Source organism: Rhodamnia argentea, chromosome 2, assembly GCF_020921035.1.
Source record: "Rhodamnia argentea isolate NSW1041297 chromosome 2, ASM2092103v1, whole genome shotgun sequence".
Taxonomy (NCBI): Eukaryota; Viridiplantae; Streptophyta; class Magnoliopsida; order Myrtales; family Myrtaceae; genus Rhodamnia; species Rhodamnia argentea.
This window is the reverse complement of record NC_063151.1, coordinates 28671435-28683963: the sequence shown is the minus strand read 5'-3', so window position 1 is coordinate 28683963 and position 12529 is coordinate 28671435. Positions and strand designations below refer to the sequence as shown.

The 12529-nt window shown below is 38.9% G+C and overlaps 1 protein-coding gene across 1 annotated transcript; it reads left to right on the top strand.

Moving 5' to 3' along the window:
- The first annotated feature begins 2730 nt into the window (after window positions 1-2730).
- On the top strand, window positions 2731-7342 carry LOC115737298 ((-)-germacrene D synthase-like). Its single transcript, XM_030669346.2, has 7 exons — window positions 2731-2964; window positions 4860-5148; window positions 5302-5674; window positions 5775-5993; window positions 6175-6313; window positions 6405-6653; window positions 6908-7342. The coding sequence occupies exons 1-7, from the start codon at window positions 2827-2829 to the stop codon at window positions 7199-7201; spliced, it is 1701 nt and encodes a 566-aa protein (XP_030525206.2). The 5' UTR covers window positions 2731-2826; the 3' UTR covers window positions 7202-7342.
- The last annotated feature ends 5187 nt before the right edge of the window (window positions 7343-12529 follow it).

Below are 12529 nucleotides of genomic sequence, written 5' to 3'. Positions count from 1 at the left end.
TTTATTATAAGATCTCTTTTTATAAATTCTTTATTTTTATGATTTTATACATAATATATATATATATATATAAATATATATATATATATATATATCTTACATACAACGTGTTCAAACGTGTAGGAAACCTCTATTTTTTTTAAAAATGTTGTGTTAATGTGGCGTGTCATATCACGTATCGATATCGATGTTATTTAGATTGAGACACATTCTCAACAGCGATGTTGCTTTTGGTTTGCTGATTCAAATCAGATCGCTGTCCAGCACTCTCACGTTCAACATTCGACAAGCTTTGCTGTCTTTTTTTTGTTTTTTTTTCCCGGACGTTCTAGCAGCCGGACACATTGGTTCTCCTGCCGTGCCCGTGAAGTCCGTTTGCAGCCACCAACATTCAGATGGCATGTCAACATGCCATGTCATCCATCTTTGCTATATTGTTATCCTGCATGTCGCCATGCCTTGTCATCAAGTTTGCTACATAGATGGATGTTTAAGAGTCTGTTAATGCTTTTAGAGAGTTGTGCCTTATCTACAAAGTGTTGTCGGCCGCTTAATCCGGGTGCATTTGTTTTAGGAAAAAGTGTCCAAGATGTTCTAAACTTATTGCATTTGGGTCAATTTAATTGTAAATCTTTTGATTTTGCCAATTGAATTCTAAGCCTTTTCACAATTTGCCAATTGTGTCTATCCGATCAATTTTAGTTGGAAATCCCATACGCGAACGCTGACCGTTCTACATGGCACGACGAATGTTGACATGGATAGTTTCATAATTTCCTTACAAATTTCTAATTTTTTTTTTATTTTCTTTTTTTTATCTTTCTTTCTCACTATGTCATATCATTCATGTCATGTTCACATGTTTGCCATGTCATTGCCATGTCATATCACACTCGTGCCGTGTCATTACTTGCATGTCATTTATGTTGCACATTAGGTTCATCATTTGTGCGTCATTTAGATTGCATGTTAGGCTCATTTAATTACATGACATTCAAGATTAGAATTCATTTTTATATGTCATTAAAGTTAGGTTATTTAAATAAATGATTTTCATGACATTCTAGAATAGCGAGCCTCTTTCATGTCATACCTGTGTATTTGCATTTAACAAAAGTTTGCATTCATGCATCGCATGTAGTATCGCTTTCATTTAGATAAAAGAAAACATAAAAAGAATTAATCCGAGTTGTTAGACCATAGAATGATTAAAGCCTAAACTTAGCAATCTAAATAAAAGCTTTGTGGCAGTTAGGGAATTAATGCGCTTGCATTGAGGTATCTAATTTCTTCCACTCCCCAGAAATTTATCTATTGCTTTGATTTATTGAGTGTTCATTGATGTTTGCGCACCTGCATGATCACGTCATATGTCGGTTAGGTTAAAACTAATCCAACTTGCTTGACAAAACATTTTTTTCGAAACAAATCAGAAAAAGTACCGAACGAACGTTAGAGTAATTTAACGTAATCAAATTCTCGTAGTCGTAGTAACCCCTAAAGAATTGAATTACAACATTAAACCCAAGTATGGGAGGGCCACGAGCTCAGCCGAGTCCACTGAAATCTCTCAACTCCAACATTCATGCACCTTCCACGTTTTACACCACGTCAACTATCCCCTTCAGGTTTTTGTTTTTTTTTTTCTTTTGGTCAAAATCAGGAGCCACACGACATGATGAACATGTCCATTCTTGATCAGACGCCGCGCGGGGCCATGAAAGCGGAAAGTTGTGGGAACAAACACTTACATCTCCATCGCCGAGCTAAATTTGTGGAAATGCTGATTGGAAAATGAAGGGTGGAGTAGCTCTAACAGCCTGCACCAGTCGCGGGTTAAACAGCCATTGCAAAATTCTGTACGCTACTCATGTTAAATGTGGTCGATCAGTCGGCCCCATATCTTGTAACCCCCTTTTTTTCCGCATAAAACCCGATGATGATGTAATAAAAAATAATTATGTGATTATCTTTAATTTATTGAGAAATTACCGATATGTTCTAGGCCACAAAAAAATTAAATAATAAATAATTAAAAATTATTATGGGGTTTACTTCTTTCAAAAATTTGTGACTCACAAGATGTTACTTTCACAATCATCCAAAGGCGGATATACTAACAAAACTCTTTGGGAAGGAAAATTAATAATGCAATCGCTAAATGCCAGTGTTTCATAATACACATCAATAAGGCATCTCAACAAACAAAACCAAGGTGAATCAGGACCTCAAATGAACATTTCCAGTAGTTTGGGATGATTGAACATTTAACAATAAATTAAGGGACCCTATCAAACAAATTAAAACTTAAAGAATGGCATCGCAAGTTAGGTCAAAACTCAAGCACCATTTATGTCATCCTCCCTTCGTGTAAGGGGCACATAAATCTCTATACATAGTGTCAAATCAGATTACTAATCCGTTTTAGGAACCCTTAGACAAGACTTTTTAACCCACGTGTATTAAATGCCAGTTGTTGTTAACCAAAAATGTGACTTTGTAGTTGGCATTTAGTAGAAGGATGGAGTTGCTTTAACAGGGCATAGGAACGCCAAAGCTCCTCGTTAGGAGTATCTTTTCGTGAATGTTGACAAAAGTGGCGGTGGTGAAATCTTAAGCCATTGATAATCTCACTCGTGTATGATTCATCAAAATGTGATTGGTGGGTCTCAAAATAAGTCTAAGACGAGGTGGTTATGAACACGATGTCTATAAATAGACATCAAGTTTTGATTGTTCCGACGGCAAAGAAAACCTTTCCTTGCTCTTCCATTTGTGTATCGGTCCAACACCCGCAACCGAAACATAAAGAAAGAGACAGAGAAGATGTCGCAAGTTTCAGCGATTCCATCTTCTTCTCCGGGTAAAGGAAGAAGCCACGCGATCGAACGTCGGTCGGCGGGTTATCATCCGAGCATATGGGGGGACTACTTCCTTAAATATGCTTCTCCCTCCAACTCAGTGGTCAGTAATCCTTCTGTTATCTTCTGCTTTTGTTTTTCCGCAATTGCATTTTGTAGACTTACTTCGATTTCCTTCAGTTCCACCACATCGCTTACATGATAACATTTGGTCTCCTACATAAACGCGTTCCCTACTCCGCACAAAAAAGATAAAGTTGGAAATTATAAGAAGACAAAAGAAGGTTGAAAAACAACAATACCACACTATGTCCTCGGGAGATTACCAAAAACGTCTTAAATCTATTGTATTTATGCCAATTGAGTCTAAAATCGGGAAAATTACCAAAAAACTCAAAAACCTAATGTAATCGTGCCAATTCAATCAAAAATCTTTTTTTTGTTCAATTGAGACTCAAATCTTTTGTATTTGTGTCAATTCAGTTCATCAAGCCAATTTAGGCCGAAAATCACTGACATGGACATTGGCTGTCCTACGTGGCGTGACCGAGACACTAACATTGACAATTTTAATAATATTTTTAATTTTTTATTATTTTATTTTATTTTTCTTTTTTTCTCTTTCTCTTTCTTTTATTTTGCTTCGCTTCCTTCTTCCTCTTCTAGCTGGTCGCCGTACCTTGTTGGCCCTCACCTCCAGCCGGTCGTTGAAGTCCGAGCAACTAGCCGGAGGAAGAAGGAAGGAAAAAAAGAAAAAGAAAGAGAAAGAAAAGGAAAAAGAAAAGAAAAAAAAAAATAAAATTAAATATTATTAAAAGGTGTCCACGTTATTGCGGGCCGTGGGTTGCGTCACGTATGATGGCCAACGTCCATATCAGCGATTTTCAATCAAAATTGGTCGGATGGACTGAATTGACATAAATGCAAAAGGTTTATAATTGAATTAACACAATTGCAATAGGTTTAGGACTTTTTTGGTAATTTTCTTGTCTAAAACATTTCAATTGTGCCAATTGAGTCCTAAATTTGTTCATATTTTGCCAATTTTGGCCGAAAATCATGAATGTAGACTCTAGGCATCCTAATGGCACAGCCAACGTTGACGTGAGATAATTTTTAATAATATTTTTTTGGTCTTTTATAAATTTCTTCCTTTTCTTTTTTTATTTTTTTTTTTATTTTATTTTTACCCCTTAGACTTTGGCCGAGCGAGGGTCAACAAATCTGGCTAGATGAGGGCATTGTGGCCCTAGCCCACCCTAAGTCTAGGAGAAAAAAGAAAAAGTAAAGAAAACAAAAGAAATTTCTAAAAAAAAATATTAAAATATTATTAATATTGTTCACATCGGCGCCGATCGTGTTACGTGGGATGGTCGGCGTCCACATCAGCAATTTCCAGTCAAAATTGGTTAGATGGACTCAATTGGCAAAATGTGAAAAAGGTTTAGGACCCAATTGATTACAATTGAAATACTTATGACTGAAATTGGCACATGTACAATAAGTTTAAGACTTTTTTGGTTATTTCGCCTTATGCCCTCTGCTAAAAGAAACATCTCATTATGGCATTGACCCCCTCCTCTCATATGGTCGTGGTTCTCTCACATGTCATGTGAATGAGAGCATGGAACATCGAAATACGTAAATCGGGTACACAAAAGGGGCCATGAAGATTAAATCCATTTTGTAAAATATACGTATCTCATGCTTGCTTTTATGGTTCACCATTTTGTATCGGTCTGACATCTACGTACGAAGGCCAACAAAAAATGTGTCCAGAAAATTCAGCAAATCGTCGTCTTAATGCTAAAGAAAAGAGCCAAGTGTAATTTTGCCTAGCAAAATGCTATTACGACATCGATTCCTTACTAAAGTTAGAAAAAGAAGTAGAAGATAAACCAAAACGCAACATTATAGGAATAGGTCTTGGGCCAATGAACTTTTAATGCACTTAGTATCGGAGAGAAATTGACATATGTTTTTGTCTGTTGTGCGTAGGATGATGGCCATGATCAGGAGGCGGAACAAGAAATCCAGAAGCTGAAGGACGAAGTGAAGAGGTCGCTATACGCTAATGCGGACAAGCCGCTCCTGAATCTGGACATGATTGATCAAATACAACGATTAGGCATTGCGCACCACTTCGTGAGTGAGATCGATCACGTGTTGACACAGCTTAATGAGACATGTTTTGTTCGCAACAACGGGGATCGGGATATTGATGACCTCTACACGGCTGCTCTCCTCTTCCGATTGTTGCGACAACATGGCTACCGAATTTCATGTGGTGAGTCGCCCTTTCTTGTTGTTACTGATAATATCTACTCTTCCGGTAACCAGCACGTCACTGGTGTTTAAGACCGGTCGTGAAGGATCTCCGTCTAATTAGGGATGTTTACAATTGAAATTCCTTATTTCACTCACTCTGGTCTATAAGCAGACATCTTCAACAAGTTCAAGGATGCCAGTGGAAAGTTCAGTGAGAAACATGCCGGCGACGTACGGGGATTACTGAGTTTGTATGAAGCTAGCCATTTGAGCGTGCATGGAGAAGAGGTTCTTGATCAAGCGCTTTCTTTCAGCTCAACCCATCTTGAATCCATCAAAGAGCAACTAAACCCTCCTCTCGCAACACAAGTCCGCCACGCCTTAAAGCAAACAATTCGCCGAGGCGTGCCGAGGCTCGAGGCCAGACGATACATCTCCATGTACGAAGAGGAACCTTCACATAACGAAGTCCTAATTTTGCTAGCCAAGTTAGATTTCAACCGCTTGCAAAAGCAACACCAGGAGGAGTTATCTGATCTTGCAAGGTTGATCAATAGTGCAATCACATGATTAAAATTGACTCAGAGTTTATACTCCGTGGAAGGATTTCACTAAGTAATGGACATTGCTCCCTTTTACATGTAGGTGGTGGATGGGTCTAGACTTCAAGAGCAAGTTACCATTCGCAAGAGATAGGCTCGTGGAAGGATACTTTTGGATATTAGGAGTTCATTTTGAGCCCGACTTAGCGGTTGCTAGAGGAATGATGACCAAAGTGATCGCACTCACTTCAGTTCTTGATGACATATATGATGTCTATGGCACCTATGAAGAGTTAGAGCTCTTCAGTCAAGCAATCCAAAGGTTAGATTCTCATCTCTGCTTCTTGGTCGATTTTGTTTCATCTATATTTGCATGAAATACTAGATGTGCCGAAAGATGATGGAGTCGATTGATCAACCTTTTCATAGTTATAACGAGGGCAATATAGTGGTTCCCAAATCCTCGTGTGTATACCCTATCTTATAATATCTTATAATTTCAGGTGGGACATCGATTGCATAAATGAACTTCCAGGGTACATGCAAGTGTTTTACAAAGCACTTATTGATGTGTACATCGAAATTGAAGAAGGACTGGCTTGCACAGGAAGATCGTACCGCCTCTACTATGCGATAGAAGCGGTAAGATCGGACTGTCTCTAGTGTAATCTAAAATCGTAAGTGTTGTTTATCCTCTATTGGTATCAACGTAATAATCTTTTGCATTCTTCAGATGAAAAGGCAAGCGAGATGCTACTTTGCTGAAGCAAAATGGCTGCACCAACAACACAAGCCCACGATGGACGAGTACATGTCCATTGCACAGGTATCCAGTGGTTATCCATTGTTAGCCATCACGTCCTTTGTGGGAATGCCGGAAACTGTCACGAAAGACGATTTAGATTGGTTGTTCAACGACCCAAAGATCCTCAAGGCTTCAACAGTCATTTGCAGGCTCATGGATGATTTGTCCACTCACAAGGTACCTTTTGTTCCGGCACGTCTCCCAACTACTAGGAAACATTTTACGTACCATGTAGGGATGATCAGGGTCAACGTCAGCGACTCTCAATCAATAGAACTCAATTGGCAAAAAGCGAAAAAGTTTAGGACTTAGACAAAATTAAAAGGCTTAGGAATAAATTGGCAAAAATGCAATAGGTTTAGAACTTTTTGGATAATTTTTTCAAACATCGATGGTCTTGTTTAAGCGTCTTTTTATATGTATCTTTGCAGTTTGAGCAATCGAGACAACATGCGGACTCGGCAATGCAATGTTACATGAGGCAACACGGCGTCACTGAACGAGAAGCGGAGAACGACCTTCGCAAGCAAGTTGAGGACGCATGGAAGGACATGAACGAGGAGTGTCTTCGCCCGACCGCCGTCGCAATGCCGCTTCTCATGGGAATTCTCAACCTCACCCGAGTGATGGACGTGCTGTACAAGGACGGAGGAGATCACTATACCAATCCTCATATTTCGCTGAAAGATCACATAAAATCGGTGCTTATGGACCCGGTGCAATAGGTTGGACATGCAAGTTAGTGAATTAGAAGTTCATAAGCTGGACATTGGAAAACCAGACCGATAATTCTATGGATGATGCATCTGTACGTGTGTACCATGTTAATGAAGTGACATTAATAGTATGTTTGATTGATTATTGAATATGGCCAATGCAAAAATCTATGACATAACGTTAGAGAGCTTGAATGAAAGAATTTAAGAAGGGCTCCTTTAAACTGACAGGAGCTAATGTCACAAAGCATTTCATTAGATATTTTATACTTAACAGACAAATCTTTCATTAGTGATCATAAAAGTTCAATATATTTGGCAATCGGGTCGCTAAAATTTGATTTCAATCACCCAATACACTTTAACATTTGGTCTTGTGATTGATGCACTTTAACGAGAATTCAATCAGTTTGCCAACGAAGTGCTAATATGGAAAACATACAAGCAATTTTCTAACCGTCACATTGTTATCATTGCATATCCCTTGTGTCACCATTCGCCGGTCACCTTCTGATCAAAATGTACTAACTACTGAGAAATTGAAAGTTTGGTACATTCGATAAAATGACTACGATTAGAAGTCGGTGGCCAATTATAAAATAAACATTAGTAGGATAAATGTTAGTAAACGTTTGTCGCGACCCTTCCAAAACGGTCCAAGGAAGGGGGTTTAGAACTAATGTTGAGTTGGGAGCCAATCGTCCTTAGTTAGAGCTGGTTCTCTCAAACACTTATCCGCGCGACATCGGGGTTTTCGTTTTAGTTCTATTTATTCTATGGGAATTGTACATGATAAGGAGTTGTCAAGTGATATACATAAGTATATCTCACTTCCTACACAACGAGAGATCTAAGTGTCGGAACTTGTTTGTACTAGTTATTTAACTCCCTTTCGGTACTTAAAATCGATTATTTATCAACTTTGTATCTCATGGCGTCTTTTGATTCGGTCAAACTTTAAACATTTATTAACCAGAAAGAAGGGAAAAGGAAAAGAGTAAAAAAGAAAGTAAAAATACCGCCGCTGCACCTAGCTTATCAGTTGGAAATATCTAGTATGTACTAAAAACCCGGTTTAAGGGATCAGATTGAATCATGTTTCATTAGGGCCTAATACCAAAAAAAAAAAAAAAAATCCAACTTTAGCATTTGAGACAATTATATCAAATTTTTTTTTTGTCTCATAAAAAATCTCAGATTTTATTTTTGTCTCAATCCTACCGGTCTAATATCCAAAAAACCCATCAACTTTAGCATCTATCCTAATTATGTCCAAAACTTTTTTTTTTTGTCTCATAAAAAATCACCAACTTTTACTTTTATCCCAATTTTATCACCGTCAGCCTTCCGTTCATAATCACTATTAGTTAATCATACGTGGCTTGAATTTTCTCACTAAACTTACCAATGAATCTTTAAAATTTAGAAATAGTAGGTTTCGGGGATAACGAGATTTTAGATAATTCGTCCGAATATCTCCATATCTAGTCATTCTTTAGGCTGTTGAGTGTCGAAGAGAATACGAAACGCGCCGTCTTGAGTGACTATGTATCTTTTGGCAATATGTAGGGGAAGTAAATAACAGAAGAGAAGTTCGGGTTTTTCTCATATTAGCTTTGCTGAGGTGTAATTCATTAATGACATGAAAACGCCACATAAAATTAACTAATGATGATTATAGATGGAAGGCTAATGGTGGTAAAATTGGGATAAAAGTAAAAGTTGAAGATTTTTTATGAGACAAAAAAAAAGTTTTGGATATAATATGGGACATATGCTAAAGTTGAGGGGTTTTTTGATACTAGGCCCGGTAGAATTGAAACAAAAGTAAAAGTTTATGGTAGAATTGAGATAAAAGTAAAAGTTAGAGGTTTTTTATGAGACAAAAAAAAATGGATATAATTGTCACAAATGCTAAAGTTAAAGGTTTTTTTTTTTTTTGTATTAGGCCATTTTATTAGTGTAATAATGATGTGATTTTCAGGTTATGCCCCTTTTCTTACCTAAAAAAAATCCGTATTGTCGATGTAAATCTGTTTAGATAGTCTCTGAATATCCTATTCATCAAATCAAAAGGGGTAATAAGAAATCTATATTTCAATACAACATGCAGACTTGACTATGCAATGTTACATGAGGCAATACGGCGTCGCGGATGCAAAAAAAAAAAAAAAACAAAATAGATTTTCCTTAACAAACGACAAAAAATATTTTTCTATTCATTTTCAAGTCTTAGCCGAATACCGAAAAATATTGTCATTTTTGGGAAAATGACTTTCCGAAAAATATTTTTCAGAAATATCATATCTTCCGTGAAGCGAACGGAAAGGGCAGTACCCATTGCTCACGAGAATACACTTCTCCGTCCTTGTTCATGGCCACACCCGCGGGAGTCCAGCAATACCGCGCCCTGTTGCTCCACCGAGACCCATTCCTGACGGCGTTGCTGCTCTTGGTTCGCTGATTCAAATCAGATCGCTGTCCAACACTCTAACGTTCAACGTTTAACGTGTTCTGCTGTGTTTTTGTAGATTTCCCCGAGGTTTAACAGCTCTAGCACATTGGCGAGTCTCCTGCCGTGCCCGTGAAGTCCAGTCGCAGCCACGAACATTCAGATGTCACCTGCACGATCTTGCACTGGTCCGACGTGACGCGTTCCTCTCTAACGATCCTCAAAGCGTTGGGCTACACGAATTAGCTTCCTTGCAGAGTTTCCGAATTTGTTGAGTGCCAGTTCAGCCACCGCAGTCTAAGCCCTCGCCCATTCCGACGGGGTTATTTCCTGAAAAGAAAAGGATCTAATCTGAACTATCTCCTAGAACGGATAGGATAATCTTCATTTCGAATAACTTTTATTTCATTTTTTTAAATACGAACTTTAATAATAAAAAATATCAAAAATATCATGTGCATGTGCATGTGCATGTGACACGGACGAGAAGTTCCACGTCTTCCAACCGTAATTGCATACCCTGATGAGTGGAGCTAGTGATGTCGTCATGAAGAGTGAGGGATGCATAGAGAGAAGATACAACTAGTTCGTGGAAGTGGCATTAGGTAGAGGTGTCAAATAGGTGGGTTGGGTCTGGTTTGGATCGAGTCGAATATAGTCCTACCCATATTGACCCCTCTAACCCGTTTTGATCCATATTTGACAACTCATACCCGACCCGACCTCAACCGACCCATACCCGACTCGACTTGTTTGGACCCAATTACCAAAATACATTAATATTTTAGGAAAATCTATACAATTCATTTAACGTATTTTAAGCTTTTCACATGCATATGTTACCATACAAAAACATCACATCAAATAAAAAAGAAAAAATTAAACAATAAAAAAATTAGTAAATAAAATAAAAAATGATGGAATCCCAGAATTTTTACATGTCTAGTTAACAATATAATGGTGGAAAGTAAAGTATTTACAACATTAGTTAACAATTGTCATGATATATATTTTATTCACGAGAGATGATTCACTAAGGCTAACTTGTTAGTTTCAATAAAATTTATCCTGTCAAAGAAAAATATGCCTGCATGTCACAGTTGTTAAATCCTCAATCTCAATCAAATTGGAATTAGAAAGTATAGATGTAGAATTTCGTTTCAAAAGATTAACATATCTCTAAGGCCACACCCACAAAAAAAACGTCATATAAATCAAATCTTTTACACCGGAACCGAAGGAATCAAACATGGCCAATCTTAACTTTTCTCTCATCCCCGATACTTTCTTTGCAGCTCTTTTCGACTTTGCCTCTTGCATTGATTCTCCACTGGTCCATTCCATTCTTGATGGTCTCGTGTATTATATATGTCGATTGCCATGTTTGCGTTGTTCATATACGAACTTGTTACCCGTGGCCCTGCAAAGGTGGCTATCGGTAGGGCGGTTGGCGGCGGGTGGTGGTGATTGTTGGCAGTGATGGTCGGTGGTCCGCGGGAGGCAGCAATGGTGGGTGACAAGCGGTGTTCAACTGGTGCAAGCGATGGCAATGGTCGTCGGCGGCGGCGGCGGTATCATGCGGTGGCGATGGTAGCGGGAGATTGGAAAGCTATAACCCATGGGTCGAAAATAGGTTAAGTTAAAATCCATTAAAATTCATATTTGAATAGGCTTCATAAGCTTAGACCCATATTTGATCCATTTTTTAAATTTAGTGAACTCATATATGACCCAAGTGTATATAAGCGAGTTAAAAAGTGGGTCAATGACCTATATTGACACCTCTAGCGTCGGGATAGCTTGTATTAGGAGTTCTAGGTTATAATAAATATACTCTTAGGAGCTCTGAAGGTGGGATTGGTCTCCCGTGTACCAAATGGTTGGGAGTTGATGCTGCTCTCCTGATGTGACCATAGCATGCCAAAACCAATTGTTGTACCAAAGTGGATTGTGTGTCTCGCTCGATAGACTGGATGCATGAGCTAAGCTGGGTGTAGTATGATTCGATATGAAGATGCTATTCACCGTACTGTTCTTAGGAACAACTATATAAGGAATGCTAGCTTGGCGTGTTCTTGGCTCGGCGAGCGTGCAAGCTATTTCCCAGCTAAATCTATCGACTTGTGACAATTTGATATCAGAGCAAGGATCCCTCCAAGAAGTGGGTGAGTCGGAGAAAACCCGTGGCCTACCCAATCCCATGAGGGCAGAAAGTGAATTGCCGGAGCAAAAACATGCTCGGACAAAGTGCGACTCTTGAAACTAGTTCTAGGATGCCAATAGAGACACATGAAAGAACCGATTCCTCACTAAATAGGGATAATGTTTAGGGATCAATGGGCGAATGCCAAACGGGGTCTGCTACCTCGTTTTTAACAAGGGGAGAAACCTTAATTGGTCGGCTAAGGTCGGGATGAGTTTAGTACGTGAAAGAGGGTGCTACCAAAATAGCTTAGAATGCCACACTTGAGAGCACAAATGACCGAAGGTGTCCGAATAGCTTTGATCAAGGAAAGTTACCAATGGAGTGGAGTTGTTTTGTTGGGCAAGTGTCCACCACTCATGTAAGACCCAAGCGAGTGCGACGTTGATGGTTCGAAGCGATGCGGGAAAGCGGCGAAATAGCCTGCTAAGAGGGAGTTGTGGATTTGACCGAGGAAGGATGACATGAACTAGAAGTTCCGTGTCCCCCAACCGTAGTCGCGTACCTTTGTAAGTGGAGCTAGTGGTATCATCATGAAGAGTGAAGGATGCACAGAGGGAACATACAATTGATTCGTAAGAGTGGTGGTAGGGTGGTTTATACTAAGAGTTCTCGGTTAGAATGAATATACCCTTAGGAGCTACGAAGGCGGGGTTGGCCTCCCGTGTACAAACTCATCGGG